Here is a 19,872-nt window from a genome sequence, read left to right as displayed (position 1 = left end):
CTTTGGGAGGCTGAGGCCAGAAGCTTGAGATCAGTCTGAACAATGAAGAGAGATTCTGTGCACACGTGGGCACACACACGCATAGAGGGACACACACACACACACAAAGGCATGGTGGCCTGCACCTGTAGTCCCAGATACTCGAGAGGCTAAGGTCTGAGTATCATTTGAGCCCAGCAGTTTGAGACTGCAGTAAGCTATGATTGCACCACTGTACTTCAGCTTTGGTGACAGAACAAGATCCTGTGCTTCTATAAAAAAAAATTCCATCTTATGTAATAACTAACTAGAATTCTCTATCCCTCCCTCTTTCTTTACATCCGTATTCTAAGTCTCATTCCAACATAGCTGGTGTTAATTCTGCATCAAGTATCAAGATCCATCAATGCCTGCATGCTCTAAGCCATATCTTACTTTGTGGATCTTTGTTTGCACTGTGCTTGTTGATCTTTTATTTGTTGATCTTTACTTTTCGAAGTGAATCAAGTCGAAGAAAAACCTGAAATAAGGCCCAAAGAATACTAGTAAATTATTGATGGCATCTCAGTTTATCTAAGCTACCGATTACCACTGTGACTGAATTAAAGAATGTGGAAATAATCTAGTTTGTTTTAAGTAACATGAAAATGCACACAGTAAAAGAAACCAAATAATTAACAAGACTGTAATCCCAGCACTTTGGGAGGCCAAGGAAGGAGGACTGCTTGAATCCGGGAATTTGAGACCAGCCTGGGCAACACAGCAAGACCCCGTCTCTACAAAAAGCAAAGAAAAAAAAAAGCAAAAAAAGGACTAATGGAAATCATCAAGGTCCACAATTCTTTTCCAATCTAGCAATTTTATGCAGAATAGTACAGATTTTAAAATAAGAGTGTAATATCCTACCAAAGTTCAGAAGATAAAAAGCTGTCCCTGGTGGTCTAGTGGCTAAGGATAAATAAAACCACTTTTAAAAAGACAAAAAGTTGGCTTAACCTATCCCAGAATATGCTACCTCATGTTACTGAAAATAATTCAATTTATACAATGGAATTTTCATTCTATGGTCTTAAACTAAAAGACAAAATCCATCAAAATGCAGAATTTCTGAGAAAAATATCTAGTCCAATCCAGATATTAAACACTCAAATTTCTAGATTATTTAGATTACACTAAAAATCTCAATCTTGTCTGTAGGCAGCTTAAGGTAGATATTTAAATATGTTCTGTAAATCCCTTATAAATATCTTTAACCTAACTAGCTCTGTTGCTCCACCGGCACACACACAAAACACAGTATCGAATATGTTAAATAAGATACGTACAGAATTCTTAAGTGCTATTTCAAAAGAGAAAGCAAAAAAAAAAAATCTTTCATCCTCAGTTCAATTTAATTAAACATGTTCATGCTTCTAGCACAAAATGAAATACCTTGTTTCCAGGAAGTAAAAAAATACCAGAGATCCCATTTAAGGACACAAGATATGTAAGTCTTAATTTAGGGAAATGATTAGGGTTGTATCAACTCTAGATTTTCTGTCAGGTTTTCAGTGCCTAATCTTTTAAATGGTCTTCCTTTTCTGAACTCTCCCATAGCCACCATCTTCCCCCACCGTCTCATCTTAACAAAGACTTGGAAAAGTAAGGACCTGGAGGTCCTATATTTCACCTGTCTTATTAATTACCTCTTTGAATAACCTGGCTTTCCAAATTTTACCTGATAGGCACAATTTATTTCAAAATACTGTTGATTTAACCATTCGAACACAGAAACCTCTGGTCTAGTTTTCACTGAAGACTGTTGGCCAACTATTCAGAATATCCAAAGAAAAGTTAGTTTAAGACAACTAATTAAATAATCAGTGTTAAGTGTAAACTATGTTTAACTGTATGATTGGGAGGAAATAGGACAAAGAAAACAGGAGAAAATTGAGAAATGCTAAATCCTTATGTGAAAACTGAAAATTCTCACTGAACTTTCCAATATCTCTTTATAATCTTATAAATAACTGAACCTTATTGATAATGCAGAAATGCAATGATAATGGCCTTTGAAACTATCTCCATACATTTACATTCTAAATGTAAATTGTTATGTGGTTATAAGAACTTTAAGAAAAATATTAAGACCTAAAATATAACTTAATAAAATAAGCAAAGTAGAATAACTTCAAAACTTAAAGTAACCCCCATTGGGAAATTATATTCATGTATGCTCCAACATGTTTATCATACACATTCAAAATATTACTTCCATACTTTGTTTTTATCTACAATTGAAAACTGGTCCAAGAATTATTTTAGAACAGCTTTTAAATTTCAGACACATACCATAGCTGATAAAACGATTCAGCTATACTAAATTAAACCCCAACACAGTAATCTTTTTTGACACATGTTGCATACTTTATGGTAAACAGATTTGTAACTTATCCTACAGATCAATAAGGTTGTATAAAAACATATAAAACATTTTTAATATACATTTTTATAAAGCTATCACATGTGCTTACAGGCATTTAGTCAGGAAATCTATTAACAGAGAATGTTCCAAATTACACATAGAAAGAGTTATTTAATAAACAATTATGGGTTTTATAATACTATTTTCAGCATTTGAAATGTGTCCTTTGGTGGAAGAAAAAGAAGCTGAGACATATCCTTTCCCCTCCCTCAAAAGACAGAACATCAAATAACTTTAAACTAATTAAAGGCAAAAACAACCCAGCATAAACTAGTGAATGGAATAATTTGCCATAGTTAGTATTCAGTGGAAAAAAGTCTAATTTGGGCCTTAAAGGTATTCCATGTAGAGAGTTATCAGGATTCACTGACCCTATCTAATTTTCTTCCCATTGTTCTCCAATGCAGAGACTAGAGAGACTGATATGGACATACTTTTAATAATGTGTAATTTCACGTATGAAATTTGGAAACTTCCCAAAATTACAAATATTTTCAATAATTTGTAATTTTATATTTGTCCACTTATTTAATATCTGCTTCTTCCTCTGGATTTTAAGCTCTCTGAAACAGAACTCACTACTTTCTACCCTGTGTTTGGCCAAAAGAGGCGCTCATTAACATCTGTAATGTTTTCTTTGGAGAGCTGTACTACTAGGTAGGTCGCTATTAATTAATTATACCTTAATCATGATACATAGCATATTTGTTGTTTAGGAAGCTGAACACTAACTTTTAGAAAAGTTTTGCTTATTCTCAAAGTAATAAAAATACAGGAATGGAGAACAAATGAGTAGTTGCCAGAAATTAAGGAGAGGGTGGCAGGGAAGGGGGTACCACTATAAAAGAGTAGCTTGAAGGATCCTTGTGATAGAAATATTCTATATTTTGAATGTATCAACATCAACATCTTGGCTGCTATATTTTATTGTGGTTTTGCAAGATGTTACTAATGGGAGAAACTGAGAAAAGGACACAGGGTGTCTTTTTATCATTTTGTACAACTGATATATAATCATCTCGAAATAAACAGTGTAACTTTTTTTTTTTTTTAAGCCAGATCTTGCATCAAAGTCACTTAGAGGACCTTTTTTAAAACACAGTCTCTGGGGTCTGCCTCCAGAAAATGATTTTAATGGTTAGGCTCAGTCATCTAGTATTTCTGTTTATTACTTTAGAGTTTCCCATTTGATTCTAATGTGCTGTCAGTACTATAAAATCACTAATTTACAGCAATGATTCCCCAAGGCTGACTGCAAAAGAATCAACTGAGAAGCTTTAATCCCAGATTCTCAATGCCTACATCACAGAGATTTTGATTCAGAAGGTCTGGGATAAAAGCAGGAAATCTATTATTTTTAAGCTTAAATTTTTGTTGTTTTACTTCTCCAGATGATTTCAATGTACAACTAGGTTTAAAACCTCTAGATTAAAGTATTTTTTTTCCTGTATATTGTTTAAAGGTAGTTTTTAGCTCTGTTGGTCATTATCACGGATTACAAATCCTTGAAGTCCAAATTAAAATGTTTGCTGTATTTATAAAATCCCAACATAAATACTTACTATTTCCAGCCACTGTCTTTCTTTTCTTTTCTTTTTATTATACTTTAAGTTCTAAGGTACATGTGTACAACATGCAGGTCTGTTACATATGTATACATGTGCCATGTTGGTGTGCTGCACCTGTTAACTCGTCGTTTACATTAGGTGTATCTCCTAATGCTATCCCTCCTTCCTTCCCCAACCCCACGACAGGCCCTGGTGTGTGATGTTCCCCACCCTGTGTCCAAGTGTTCTCATTGTTCAATTCCCACCTATGAGTGAGAACATGTGGTGTTTGGTTTTCTGTCCTTGTGACAGTTTGCTCAGAATAATGGTTTCTAGATTAATCCACGTCCCTACAAAGGACATGAACTCATCCTTTTTTATGGCTGCATAGTATTCCACGGTGTATATGTGACACATTTTCTTAATCCAGTCTATCATTGATGGACATTTGGGTTGATTCCAAGTCTTTGCTATTGTGAACAGTGCCACAATAAGCATATGTGTGCATGTGTCTTTATAGCAGCATGATTTATAATCCTTGGGGATATGCCCAGTAATGGGATGGCTAGGTCAAATGGTATTTCTGGTATCAACACACTGTCTTCCACAATGGTTGAACTAGTTTACAGTTCCACCAACAGTGTAAAAGTGTTCCTATTTCTCCACATCTTCTCTAGCACCTGTTGTTTCCTGACTTTTTAATGATCGCCATTCTAACTGGTGTGAGATGGTATCTCATTGTGGTTTTTATTTGCATTTCTCTGATGGCCAGTGATGATGAGCATTTTTTCATGTGTCTGTTGGCTGCATAAATGTCTTCTTTTGAGAAGTGTCTGTTCATATCCTTTGCCCACTTTCTGATGGGGTTGTTTGATTTTTTCTTGTAAATCTGTTTAAGTTCTTTGCAGATTCTGGATATTAGCCCTTCATCAGATGGGTAGATTGTACAAATTTTCTCCCGTTCTGTAGGCTGCCTGTTCACTCTGATGGTAGTTTCTTTTGTCCAGCCACTGTCTTTCTAACCCATTACAGCATCCTTAAAAACACGAAGAAGCTTATCTTCTTAATTCATTATACAATAAAGGTATTGAATTACTGATTTTTTTCACTCCATTACTTTAGCAGGCTGTAATTACACGCCTAAAAAATTGGTTACCTAATGCAGTGGTTTTGGATTCTGGCTGTGCTTCGGAATAACCACCCTCAAGATACAGCACAGCAGCCCTGCTGCAAATCATAGCACAGCCTACTCAATAAATCTGATTCAAAGGTTTAGGGTGGCTACAGGGAGTTTATAAAACAAACTCTACAAAGATTCTGAAACACAGAGTTAAACTGACTTAGGGTTTTCAACTTTATCCTCTGGCTCAACTGATACACTAAATGACAAATTAATCCAAACCTGACATTTCTAAAAATATAAGTTGTTCACAATATAAAAGAATTTACAGTGAGGTACAGTACAATGAATGTCAGACACCTTTAGTGTAGGCTCTATCAAGACCTAGTTTAATGTACTCATTGAGCCTTACATTTCCTGGCTACAAAACAATGCAGTTGTTCTGAGTCAGTGTTTTGTAAAATTGTGTTCCAAAGAGGTGTCTTAGTAGTCAGGAGAGAAGCTGAACAGAGCTGTAAGATAGGCAAGGTGAATGGGCTCTGCTTTGATCTGCTTATATACATACATAAATACATATATTCATATATATGATACTGCATTTGAAAATAAGTCCCACTGTCACACACATAGAGATTTGAAAGCCATGCTTCAAGATCTTGAAATGTGAGCCATCTTTGGTATACCATACTGAACACATACAAACACATTTTCAGATATAAAACATTTCTATCACCACAGAAAATTCTACTGAAAAGTCCTTCACCTAAAAAGTAACTGTTGTTGGATTATAAGATCCCTAAGATTGCTTTCAGACTGAAAATTCTACCATAGTATTTGAAAAACCCCTGGGTGCAAGTGGCTCACACCTGTAATCCCAGCACTCTGGGAGGCCAAGGCAGGCAGATCACTTGAAGCCAGGAGTTCAATACAAGCCTGGCCAACATGGTGAAATCCCATCTCTACTAAAAGTACAAAAATTAGCTGGGCATGGTGGCATATGCCTGTAATCTCAGCTACTTGGGAGGCTGAGGCACGAGAATCTCTTGAACCCAGGAGGCAGATGTTGCAGTGAGCAGAGATCGTACCACTGTACTCAACAGTGCAGGACTGTGTCTCCAAAAAAAAAAAAAAGAAAAACACACATCATTGATCCATGTACTCTTAATCATCTTAGTAAAACATTGAAAAAAAAAACTGAAGAGCTGAAGTGAAAGAAAATGCTACTACTAGAAAAAAAAATATTTTTGGACTCTGGAAAGCCACTAGGACTTTAGTCTGAAAATGCTCTGTAGATTTTTGTCTAGCATAAAACTACAGAGATTAAGAAAATAATAAAAATCTACACAGAGAAAAGCTTGAAAAATTCTTAGGTAATGTCACATAAAGGTATATGGAAACATTCCCACTCTATTAACTTCTTTGAGCTGCAATCTCTCTTCAGTAAGGAGGACACATACTTAATCTATGTTCCTGTTAAAATATAACAAACCAAATTCCAAGAAAGAAAATAATGAATCTATGGTTGCAGAGTTAAAGGAAAAGAGCTAGAACAAATCTTATTGATAGTACCTTGGAAGCAAACATCAAAGCAGACAAGCATTATCACTGACAAAAATGCCAAGTTCACTAATACAAAGAATAGAAGAAATTTACTTAACAAATATTTATATTGTATACTCACACTATACTGTACAAAGCATATTAGATGCTACAAAGTTAGTATGCTAAGTGCTAAAGATGCAAAAAAAAGGGTCAGCTTTCAAAAGGCCCACAACGGGGGTAGTAGTTACATCAGTCCTGGACCAAAAAACACCCAAATGACCATATTCTAACGAGAAATGGAGAAAATTCTATAAGAGAAACCAAAATACTAACATCCCTCTTTCACAAGCCCTACTTACAAACCTTAAAAATAAAGAACAATGCAAGAATTCGGTTACTACTGTCCACCGGAGCCCCACATATGATATACCTACCTCTTTATTTCACAACCAATTACATTATTAGGAATTTTCATGTAATTTGTAAGAGAATCAGGTTTAAAAAATTCTGTCTACAAGCTATAGTAAAGTGCTAATAAAACTGTGAAGGCAAGGATTCAATTCCCATAGGAAAAAATCCCATGATTATGCTATACTTCTAACTCTGGACAACCACTTCAATGGACAGCCCACTAAAATTAGGCAAAACAAGTACGGATAAGCAAAACAAATGGCATTAAAGAAAAAGAATTTGTTTTATGCACAATTCCTCACAAGCAAACACTAAAGTAGTAGGTTTTTAAACATTTATGTTTGACTTCCTCTGTGCCCAAAGGGCACTAGTCATTTTTCAAACTCTAATGTGTACAATTTATTTCTAATAGGTTATGTACATTTCACAATTTTTACCTAAAAATTTTCTCACAAAACAGAGGAAATTACAACTAAAATTCACCATAATTTTTCCATCTTTCAACATTTTAAGATGTCATAGGAGTTTACTATAGGAGAAGTCAAATATGTAATTAAATCATACAAACTAAATGGAAAGGATTAGCAAATGTAGTGGTCTTCCAACAGAATTTCCAAGTTAATTGGTATCTCCCTTCTTTGTACTGCTGCTGAAAACCATTTTAGAAATGTTTACTTTACTTTTCTCCTTATGTAAAGTATTTACTCTTCAATAAGGTAACTGACAATCATATCTTGCCTTCAACTTCGTATTTTGAAAAATTATGCCACTCAAGCTAAAACTATTTGAGCCTATAGCAAAAGTTAGGTTTTTAAGCAATTTCATCAAATTGTTTCATTGTTCTTCTGAAAGCAAAGGGAAATAAAAATCCAATTAACTGGAATTCTATTAAGTGTAAATTCACAATAAATGGAATTTCCAGGAATTTTAAAGTAGAAAATCCAAATCAAATCACAGTGTTCTTACTTGATGCTGATACACTGGTGGATGCGACAGAAAGTCTCAAATATGAAGAGACGGGCATTTTCAATGAAATCCTCAAGACAAGCCACCAAGAAGAAGTCATTCACAAGAACCTATATGTACAAATACAACAAAAATTAATGATGAAATGTGAATCAAATACTTAGCTTTATTTTTCCATTCTAATATCATGAGTTTTATACCACAGCACTTTCTAGAACACTGTGTTCAAATCTTTAATGATTTAAATAAGTAATAAAAGACTACTACAAGATAAAGACCTAAAAACTACAATGTTTCTGATAACTTTAAGTAATAAAGTAGCCTTCAGACAACAAAGTTTGGTACTATCCATTATTCTACATAAATGCTGCAGATAGTATCTCTTCCAACTATTTAAAATAGTTATAAATGGACTAAAGCCCTGAGTATTTCTGTAATATTAAGTAGACTTAGAAATTAGAAAGGAAAAGAATGCGGCCGGGCGCGGTGGCTCAAGCCTGTAATCCCAGTACTTTGGGAGGCCGAGACGGGCGGATCACGAGGTCAGGAGATCGAGATCATCCTGGCTAATGCGGTGAAACCCCGTCTCTACTAAAAAATACAAAAAACTAGCCGGGCGAGGTGGCGGGCGCCTGTAGTCCCAGCTACTCGGGAGGCTGAGGCAGGAGAATGGCGTAAACCCGGGAGGCGGAGCTTGCAGTGAGCAGAGAGATCCGGCCACTGCACTCCAGCCTGGGCGACAGAGCGAGACTCTGTCTCAAAAAAAAAGGAAAGGAAAAGAATGCAAAAGGTGGCTACTATTCCACAGATGGTGTAATTAAAAGAGAATATTTTAATTTCAAAAACAGCAACCAAGTGTCCTCTAGGTCTCTTAACAGCAAAACCTAAACACTTAGCATAATGAATATACACCAATATTTATCGTAATAATGCAACATATGACTACAAAAAAAAACCACCAACTAACATATATGGATAATAACATATTAACATATTGGATTCTAATTTTCTATTCCATCTAATGTTTGAAAATCATCAGGGAGGCCGGGCATGGTGGCTGACGCCTGTAACCCCAGCACTTTGGGAGGCCTAGACGGGAGAATCACGAGATGAGGAGATTGAGACCATCCTGGCTAACAAGGTGAAACCCTGTCTCTACTAAAAATGCAAAAAATTAGCCAGGCGAGGTGGCGGGCACCTGTAGTCCCAGCTACTTGGGAGGCTGAGGCAGGAGAATGTCGTGAACCCGGGAGGCGGAGCTTGCAGTGAGCCGAGACACTGCCACTGCACTCCAGACTGGGTGACAGAGCGAGACTCCATCTCAAAAAAAATAAAAAAGAAAGAAAATAATCAGGGAATGGATATTTGCATGATCATTTTTTTCCTTAGGGAAATAAGACTTTTGTCAACAAATTGCCCATTTTGTGCCAAGATGAAACTGATGACTAGTAACTTGTGAATCTGGTAAATGCGACTACATTTAGCAATTAGAATTCTTAGTTTGGTTTCTTAAAACTTGTAACTAATTATTCAAAACAACTATAACTCTTGCACAGTTGTTCTAAAGGTACTTTAATTTCTGCTAAACAACAAGAGACACTGCCGTTACAAAATTCGTAAGTACAATGAATTGCCTGGTTTATCACAAATGTTAAATACAACCGTGGGAAATATTCTAAAGATAAGCCCACCTATGAACCAAAATTAAAAACACAGTAGTTACCTGCAATTCAAAGTGATCTTGCCTGTACATACGAAATATTAAAAATATTTATTCATTCGAGGTAAGACATGAAATTATCGATATATCTGTGAATTTACCCCCAATGTTTCAACAAACTCCCCTCACAAAAGAGATAAACACATGGCAACAACATTAAAAAAGTCATCATTTTAGCACATTCCCATTTTAAGATTAATAAACATAAGCCATTTAAGCCATTTTAAGGTTAACAAACATGAGCCATTTCGGCCTTTTTAAGATTAATAAACGTATTTCTGTTATAATTACTTCATTATTTTAAGGAAGACACTGCAAGATTAACTTTACTATATCCAAAAATTTAAGAACAGTGTTAGTTTATAAGTAAAAATTCGTACTTACTGATTCACATTCCCTCAGCTTTTTCTGAGCACCATCAAAGTCAAAGTTAACATATAAACATTCAACAAATTCTGTAATTGGGTCTTTATATGTGTAAGACTCCTGTAAAAATAAGTCAATGATCAAGGTAAGTCTGATTCAACACCGTTTAGCAGATTGCCCCAGAATATCCCAATCTTCTTGTTTTCTCCTTCCTTACCATTAATTTCTAGACAAATTACCTAGCATCTTCTCGAAGCAATTGTTCCTATCCTGATTCCAGACCACACCTTAAGCTTATAATGTCTTTCAAACCAAGTTCTCTAAAGTCTCATCCTAGAAGCATTCTGAAAGCTTTCAAATTCCCCTACTACCAAGTCTCCCTTAGCCAATAAACAGTAATAAACTTCCCAAGCATAAGGATATTCATTCCCTACTGAATGACAGTAACTTCTTTGTATTTAATTCACTCTTACATAAATATTTAAGTTACTTTTCTAAACTATGGGTTTTGCTGACAAGCTCACTAAATATCAATCAGCATGACTACCTGAACCTTTTCCCCAACTTGGGGTCTACTGAAACTGTATTGTATATAAAGTTCACCCATCTAGAATTATACAGGTAATGACCCCTGACCCCCTAACTCCAGGTTCCAGATTTTCTTCACTCTTTGCAATAAGAGAAACACATATACATAATGTATATTAAGTGTTCATCTAGCAGACAGTAATAATCATTCCCACCACATCCAACTTGTGTATCTTGGACTTAAGGAAAACAAAAGCGCATTTGAGGCCCTTCTCTTTTCTAAACTTCATGTATTCCTCACCTATTTTTAAAAACATTTTTACCTTAAGAACTAAGTCTTGCTTTAGAAAAAGAGGTTAGACCTAAAGCTTAGGTACTTTTAAAAAAAAACAATATATATTTCAGTTTTACCTGTTGAATAACTTTAACTAGGTCTTTTAGAACCTGCCGACGTTTCCGAACATCCTTGTTTGTTATGACTGCTGTGGTCAAATAGCGAAGAATGTGTGGACACATTGTCTGAATTGCATTAAGATATCTAAGAAAAAAATATAAAATAAAGAAAACTCTCAAAGCAGGTCATTAGACTGTACTATTTCACTAGCCTAAGACTGCAAACACTTAATAATGAGTATTATAAGAAAATCTCCTCCAAGGAAATTTAAAAATAGAATCCAGTTTCAGGAATCCAAATGAGGAGAATGCCAGCCACTATTTCTTTAATATGGGGTGAGATGGAAGACTCAATCAAGAGGCTAATTATCCTATTACTATTTTTAAGTAACAGGATTTTGGAAGGCTCACTGACATGCTGTCAGTCTGTTCCAAAAGGCACTAAGCGACAACTTTCATTCACCTATTAGAAAAAAACGTGTGAAAACCTATGTGCAAAGCACTCATACTAATCAGAAAATCAGGCACTTCAATAATTCAGGGGATGAAAGACTGGAAGCAATAGGGAGAAGGAATATTACAATATTATAAGACATTGGCTGAAGTGGTAGCAGTAGGAATTAGGAAGGAATAGATGTCAGGTAAACATTAACAGGGTCTTGGCTAATATTTAGCAAATCTTGCTGTTGTGATGATCAACATGGGACAATGCCCTGCAAATTAGGTGTTTACCCTTGTTTCTCCTGCTTAATTTCCTCAAAAAGCTCCCTATTTACCCAATAAATATTAATTTAGCACCTCTGAGTGCCAGACACTATACCTATCTCAGAATTATCTGTCAATAAAGTCCATTTCTCTTAGGTGAATATTCAAGCCCCAAATCACTCATCCAGCTCCATCTCCCATCATACTACCATTGACAGCTTCCTCTTTCTTCAAGTTCACTCCACACAGATTGGTCTCCCAAATGCATACCCCTGAAAGCCTAAATCTTAGCCATCCTTCAAGGTCCAGCTTCAATACCTTATCTTCTAAGTTCCCCCAGGCAATGATGAATACATCTGTATTTTATTATATTACAGATTCCCACAAAATGTTGTTTGAACTCTTTAGAGGACCCTAGAATCGAACACTTAATACTACCTAGTCCCACTCAGCCACCCTGAATGCCCTCTAAATGAGGCAAAGTATAAAAAGAATATCCACTCAAGAATAAATAAGTTCTAGGAAAAGACACCAAAAACAAACTGGTTGAATGACATCATCTGAAAAAGTAAGCTCGAGTTTCAAATGAAAATTTTTTAATTGCAATGCTCATTTATAACAATTACTTCTCTTGCCAGAAAGCTCATGCACAAACACAGGAAGGCATGATTGTTTTTTCTTACTATCAGTTTTAAAGTAGGTAATTTTATTTTTTTTTATTTTATTTATTTATTTTTTTGAGATGAAGCCTCACTCTGTCTCCCAGGCTGGAGTGCAGTGGTACCATCTCAGTTCACTGAAACCTCCGCTTCCCAGATTCAAGAGATTCTCCTGCCTCAGCCTCCCGAGTAGCTGGAACTACAGGTGCACACCACCACACCTGGCTAACTTTTCGCGACGTTGGCCAGGCTGGTCTCGAACTGCTGAGTCCTGAGTGCTGGGATTACAGGCGTGAGCCACTGCGCCAAGACGAAGTAGGTCATTTTAGTGTGCATTTATGAGACTAATCATAAATTTATCTAAAATCAATTTATACACATATCGTTCTATAAGTTTGTTGTATAGCGTGTTATTTTTACTTATCCTAAGTTTATACTATTGCACCATATACATCTTAATTATTTTTACTGGAGGATTCCTTATTTGGGAAATCTATTCTTTGTTTATGTGAGTGTATTTCAGAAGCCAGCAAAATTTTTGTAAAGAACTAGATAGTAAACACTTTTGGCTTTGTGGGCAAGAGGCAAAATTCAGAATAGTATGCTAGATATTTCTATAAAAAGAGAGGAAACAGATTTCCAAAATATAGGTCTACTAATGAGACCAATGGAATTCTTTCACTTGGAATAATTTTGCTCAATTAACTTCAAATTTAGAGGTTCACATCATTAAAAAGTATTGCAAATGTTTTTCTGATAATGTAATCTGTAATGAGATTTTCCATATTTAGTCCTTGAAAATGTAAAAACAGCCAGGTACCATGACTCATGCCTATAATCCCAACACTTTGGGAGGCCAAGGTGAGAGGATTGCTTGAGCCCAGGAGTTCAAGATCAGCCTGGGCAACATAGTGAAACCCTGTCTCTACAAAAAAATAAAAACAAAAAAATTGAGGTGGAGGATCACCTGAGCTCAGGAGGTCGAGGCTGCAATAAGCCGTTAACTGCACCACTGCCTCACTTCCAACCTGGGTGACACAGCAAGTCCCCGCAGAAAGAAAGAAAAGAAAAGAAAAGAAAAGAGAGAGAAAGAGAGAGAGAGAGAAAGAAAGAAAGAAAGAGAGAAAAGAAAAAGAAAATGTAGGCAGGGCATGGTGGCTCATGCCTGTAATCCCAGTGCTTTGGGAGGGCAAGGTGGGTGGATCACTTGAGGTCTGGAGTTTGACATCAGCCTGGCCAACAATGGTGAAACCCCGTCACTACTAAAAATACAAAAATTACCCACGTGTGGAGGCAGGAACCTGTATGCAATCCCTGCTACTCGGGAGGCTGAGGCAAGATGATTACTTGAAGCCGGGAGGCGGAGGTTGCAGTGAGCTGAGATGGTGCCACTGCACTCCAGCCTGGACGACAGAGCAAGACTCCATCTCCAAAAAAACCCAAAAAAAAAAAAAAAAAAAAGAAAAAGTAAAAACATGCACAGGCACTAGTAAATGCTTACATCAAACACCAACTGACAAGTATATTATTTCAATTGAGCACATTTAGAAAGACATGTACAATTCTATTATATTGGTGTTATCTTTTAGCGTGTCATTACATTGCAAATTAATCACTTTCAGTTCAAATTTTGAAATACAGAAATTTCCTTTGTGCTTGTAATGAGGTCTAAAACTTTCTGCAACTCTAATTTGAGCTTGGAAATGTATCTGCTACAATCCTATTTAGGAATGAAGGTCTCCCTTTGTGTTTTAACTTCTGACAGAACACAAAATGTGTAAAGCAGTGGCTTTGTATTACTTATAATTCATACCATCTTGTCACTGAAATGACTTTACTGCAATATAAATTCTACATATAAACACTTTTGTAATTTTAGGTGGAACAGACTAAGAAACATTATCAGGTCTGCAGCAAAAGTTAACCTCCAGAGCCATTCAGTGTTTGATAACAGGTTGGGGGCAGTTTCAATCTCTCCCTGGAGCAACATGCTCTCAATATCCTCAACTCGGAGCAACTGTTCTCGCTGACAGGTTAATAGTTTTAAACAAGTTTATTTCACTGGACAGATTTCTCTGGCTACTAAAATCAAAACATGCTTTAACTGGATCACCACTGGTAAATGACTTTCCTTACTTGGCTAATAAAAGTACTACTCCTGCCTGGGCATAGTGGTGTGAGCCTATAGTCCCAGCTACTCAGGAGGCTGAGTTGGGAGGAAGGATCATCTGAGCCCAGGGAGTGAGTGAGCTGAGGCTGCAGTAAACCAAGATTCCACCACTGCACTCCAGACTGGGCGACAGAGCAAGACATGGACAGACAGGACAGGACAGGACAGGATGAAAAGAAAAAGAACAGGAAAAGAAAAGGGAAAGGAAAAAAAGGAAACAAAAGAAAGAAAAGAACCACTCAGAAACTTAACTTTAAAAAAAATTTTAGAGCAGGGTCTCATTCTGTCACCCAGGCTGAAGTGCAGTGACATGATCATCACTCAGTCTCCCAGGCTTAAGTGATCCTCCTGCCTTAGCCTAAGTGATGGGGCTATGGGCATGAGGCACTGCTCTAGGCTAGGAACTTACCTTTGAAGCCTCACTTTCATTAAGTTTTGTGAAAAAATTCTGCTGGGATCTAATATTCCATTTTTAAAACTTATAATTTTTCTGACAGTTGCTTTCCTGTCCGTTTGAGAACATGTGACAGTTGTGATAAGTGATTATAGTCCAGTAACGTGGATGTATATTATTAGCTTACCTACAGTGTTTAGTACTTTGCTTTGTAATTCCTACAATAAAAATCTCCACTCCACTGTACTTTATAATCACATTTGAAGTTCACTTCTCTGTTTTGACAGGGTAAATATGCACTGGTAATAAGATAACATATAAATAAAATGTTGCAGTGTGACAATATGAGGCATGAGAAACACTGTCCAGGTATAACTGGCATCACTTGGATTTGTAGTAAACTGAGAAGAGTATGAAGTGGCAAAAGTGCAACATATCGTCTCTGTCTCAACTACTCAAGTCTACCATTAGAGTTCAAAAGCAGCCAGACTACACACACACACACACACACACACACACAGAAAGAAAGAGAAAGTGGCTGTTTTCCAATAAAAAGTTATGAACACTAAAATTGAAATTTCATGTCATTTTTACATCACAAGATATTATTATTCTTTTCACATTTTTTTAGCCAATTAAAACATAAAAGCCATTCTAGACTGCCAGACATATAAAAACAGGTTACGGGCCAGATTTTAGCCCATGGTCCATAGTTTGCAGATCCTTGGTATACAGTATCAGGCTCCAGGTGCTTTTACTTTTTAGAGATGGAATCTGACTCTGTCTCCTAGGCTACAGTGCAGTGTTACAGTCATAATTCACTACAGCCTTTAACTCCTGGACTCAAACCATCCTCCTGCCCCAACCTCCCAAGTAGTTGAGACTACAGGAGTGAACCACAATGCCCAATTAATTTCTAAAAAAATGTTCTAGAGATAGGTCTCACTATGTTACCCAGGCAGGCTTCAAACTCCTGGCTTCAAGTGACCTTCCTGTCCCAGCCTTCCAAGTAGCTGGGATTATAGGGAGGAGCTACCATGCCCAGCCAGACTTTGAAACATGGCAGACTCCCTACCTTATAGGGCAAAAGTGATCCATCCTGTGTATATACATCTAGGTGTGTATACATCTATATATAGATAAGGAGAGGAAGGAATAGGAGTGGAGATTAGAGATGATTATTTTGTTATCTCAATTCACATTCTTGAAGGATCAGCAATTATAAATTTGTTTCAAACATAAGCAAAACCACAGGTATATATGTTAACAGTTAGTCTACCAATGACCAATGTGCTCTTTCGTTTTACTTCCCTGGCTTATCTCTCCTCTCTGTCCAATCAAATTTAAGACAGATCAATTTTTATCTTCAAGGACTAGATGCTTCTAACTTCTCCAGTATTTGGCATGTACAATACCACTGTATGTACTTATTTGACATGCTCTTGTACTACTTATTATGTTACTAGTTTGAATTTTAAGCTGTGTAATAGCAGGCTATACTCATAGTTTTGAAATCAAATTTTATTAGATTTTTTTTCTTTTAAATAATAGACTCAGTATTTGTGTTGTGAAGTGATATTTCAAGCTAGGTAAGTAAAATGTTTTAGTTTATTTTTTCATTCTAGCACAATTCTTCCCCAACTATACAGCTTTATGGGAGTTTTCCTACAGTGTTTCATAATTGGAAGTCAGAAAATTTAATAATCAAAACAAAAAATATGCCACCAGATTTTAATACTTAAGTTGATCTACTGTATGTTACAAGAACATGAAAAATGACAACTCTGTAAGTATGCTTACAAGTTGGGGAGATGAAGCTATTAAAAGTTTTGTTTATTTTAACAGCTTTAAGTAATTAAACATCAAGTACAAGCTAAACAAAATACACTGAAATGACTTTACGAAGGAAGTAAATCTAGCTGGACCTCAAAAACAGATAGGCTTTGGACAAGAAAGAACAAAAAGGGAGGTGCATTTCATGAAGGCGAGGCTTTAAAAAGAGAAAAACAAAAACACAGGTAGGACACTAAGTAGATCTTCAGAAGATTTCCAGATGAGGACCTTGGAGGTCGGTCATCTTGAGTGAGCTAAAGCAGGTAAAATACCTGCATGAAAAAGAGTTTTCTTACCAGGAGCTAATTAGAAAATATAAGGAAAATAACAGCAGGAAAAGTCTGACAGTACAAATTCTACACATCATATAGTGGATTGGTTAATAGTGAAACTTGAAATTTCTTAGAAAATTTGTATTATTTTTATTTAGAAAACGAAATACTGCATCTTTCTTTCTACAAGTGGAGAGTAACAGGGCATTGTATTACAAATGGATTCTTTTTCCTAACAGCATCTACATTTAGTGGCAAAGCCTCATCTCCGATAGCCTGTGAACACTGCTCTATCTTACACCTGCTACTTTATCTTATATATTACGTTACATTTAAAAGTTCAACACTTTTCAAATGTGTAAATCATCTCCATTTTAGGGTCAGAATAAATTATGGCAGAAATGGTAATACATGTGATGTAAGAGACTTTAACCTGCACTGGTATCTAAACTTTAATTTTAAGGACAAACATATACATGATCTCTAAAGTACTTTTATATTAAAAATAAAAAGTATGGCCGAGTGTGGTGGCTCACGCCTGTAATCCCAGCACTTTGGGAGGCCGAGGCAGGCGGATCATGAGGTCAGGAGATCGAGACCATCCTGGCTAACATAGTGAAACCCTTTCTCTACTAAAAATACAAAAAAAAAATTAGCTGGCCGCGGTGGCGGGCGCCTGTAGTCCCAGCAACTCGGGAGGCTGAGGCAGAAGAATGGCGTGAACCTGAGAGGAAGAGCTTACAGTGAGCAGAGATTGTACCACTGCACTTCAGCCTGGGTGACAGTGAGACTGTCTCAAAAATAAAATTAAATTAAATTTAAAAAAAAGGTATGCGATTTACAATCTACATATAATATCCATTGAACATGCAATCAACCAACCACCTACTGTGCTGTAAAAAATTAAAACTACTTTTTTCATAAATCTTTAACAGAGACAACTGAAAAAACATACTGATTATAGACATACACATGCAAATTACACACAATCTCAACAGTAAGTAGCTCTCCCATTTCAAGAATATGAAGTCTGGGAAATGGATGACACAATGATTTGTGAAGTCAACTGGGTATACTTCCATTAGGAAAAAAGTCAGAATCAAGCAAAAATCAAAATCAGACAAGAAGACTTAACAAGATAGAAAATAAGACAGCAATCTGACCCTATAGCAAGTGAAACAGTAAACACAGTACTTTTGTAAACAACTAAAAGTCATCACACTACTGAGTAGTTTTCTTTTCCACAGGCCGTTTCTGTTCAAAGAAAATAGTTCCATAGGCATGATGGTTCTTACTGGGGCAATAAAAATGTTTTAAAACTGGCTTGTGATGGTTGTATCACTCAGTTAAGTTACTAAAAATTACTAAACTATAAACAAACTCTTCTTGGACTTTAGAGTAAATCAAAGCAGTGGCATCCAACTACACTAGTAATCCCTATATTTTTCACCACCACACTTTTGCAGTTTTAAAAAACACACAAAAAGTTTCAACTATGTCCTTGAATCAGGTAGCACAAATTAATTTTTAAAAATTTCAACCCTTAAATACTAATCTTTCCAATCTTCTGTATGACTAAATGGCAAGTATTCATAAAGTGCTTCTGCTGTGTATGCACTTCACTGTCTTGGTTGTCCTTAAGGAAAAGCACTTGTGCAACTGAGAAACAAGATGAACCAGCTGCTTTTCTAACAGAACGCTATTTTTACTTGAAAGAATGGCAGACAAACCAAAGCTATTCAGACATTCAGACTTGGGAATTTGGCAGACATTTTCTAGAAAATGAAATGAGCCTGTCCTTCAAGAAAAACAAATGATAAAAATTAGAGCTTTCAAGAAAAACTAGAATTTTGGAAAATTTGTATCAGCCACTGGGAGCTTGAAAGTTTTCCAATACTTAACCATTTCTATGGGTTTGATAGTGATGTTAATGAATGTGATTTTTCTGGTGTTGTATAATGTCAACACACTGGAATACCCACATAATTCACTGGACCAGTAAGTATTTCCCAAACAACCAATGAATGATACTATAAAATCATGCATGGGTGAAAGATCCATTCCAAGTGCAAGATAGCTCAATACAGTCTAGAATACCAGTATAGCTTAGGATCCCAAAAAGTTTAATGACATGGTTTCAGATTCTACATTACAAACAACCTTTTAAAAACTACTTTTTGTTGAGTTTTATTGTATCTGTACTTCTTATTGAGTTTTACTGTATCTTCAAAAAAGAATATTCACAATTATCGGAAAAGGATATTATTAATAAAACACACCTTTCTTTTACAATTACATGCGTGAAGCTAGGTTTTTCATCTTACAGTTAAAACACATCACAACAGACTGCAAGAAAGCAGGCATGAAAACTCAGTTTTCAATTAACCCAGCAACTGAAGGTCTGCAAAAACGTAAATCAATATCACTCTTCTCAATAATTTTATTTTTAAAGTTACTTTCATTAAAATTCTATTATGTGTTAAATCTAATCAATTTACCATTCATTAATGAGAAAATTTTTTATTTGTTTTGATTTTTTATACAGTTAAGTCCTTACTTAACAGAGTCGGTATGTTCTTGGAAGCTGCAACTTTAAAACCAAATAACACTCTTTCATTACAAAGCTGATGAGAAAAAAAATGATTTCACTATTCATTGTTTTGCTTACAGTTGCATTTTCCAAGAACCTAGAGACAATGTTGAGGACTTACTGTATATACCAAGAGATAAAACCAATGCAAAGAAAATTACATTCAATAATTCGTTTTTTTTTTTTTTTTGAGACAGAGCTTTGCTCTTGTTG

The 19,872-nt window shown here is 35.8% G+C and overlaps 1 protein-coding gene across 3 annotated transcripts in view; it reads right to left on the bottom strand.

The window, feature by feature from the left end:
- EIF3E (eukaryotic translation initiation factor 3, subunit E) overlaps positions 1-19,872 on the bottom strand; it is a 45,299-nt gene that overhangs the window by 4,720 nt on the left and 20,707 nt on the right. For all 3 annotated transcript variants that reach the window (XM_011961097.1, XM_011961096.1, XM_011961098.1), the window contains exons 8-10: positions 11,055-11,181; positions 10,134-10,235; positions 8,030-8,139 (exon numbers count right to left, since the gene is read on the bottom strand). In XM_011961097.1, coding sequence (XP_011816487.1) covers positions 8,030-8,139; positions 10,134-10,235; positions 11,055-11,181 — 339 coding nt within the window. The remainder of the gene's footprint in view (positions 1-8,029; positions 8,140-10,133; positions 10,236-11,054; positions 11,182-19,872) is intronic.

The sequence above is a fragment of the Colobus angolensis genome, unplaced genomic scaffold (genome assembly GCF_000951035.1).
Source record: "Colobus angolensis palliatus isolate OR3802 unplaced genomic scaffold, Cang.pa_1.0 Scaffold535, whole genome shotgun sequence".
Lineage (NCBI taxonomy): Eukaryota > Metazoa > Chordata > Mammalia > Primates > Cercopithecidae > Colobus > Colobus angolensis.
Note: the sequence above shows the minus strand (reverse complement) of the source record. Positions and strands in the feature narration are given on the sequence as shown.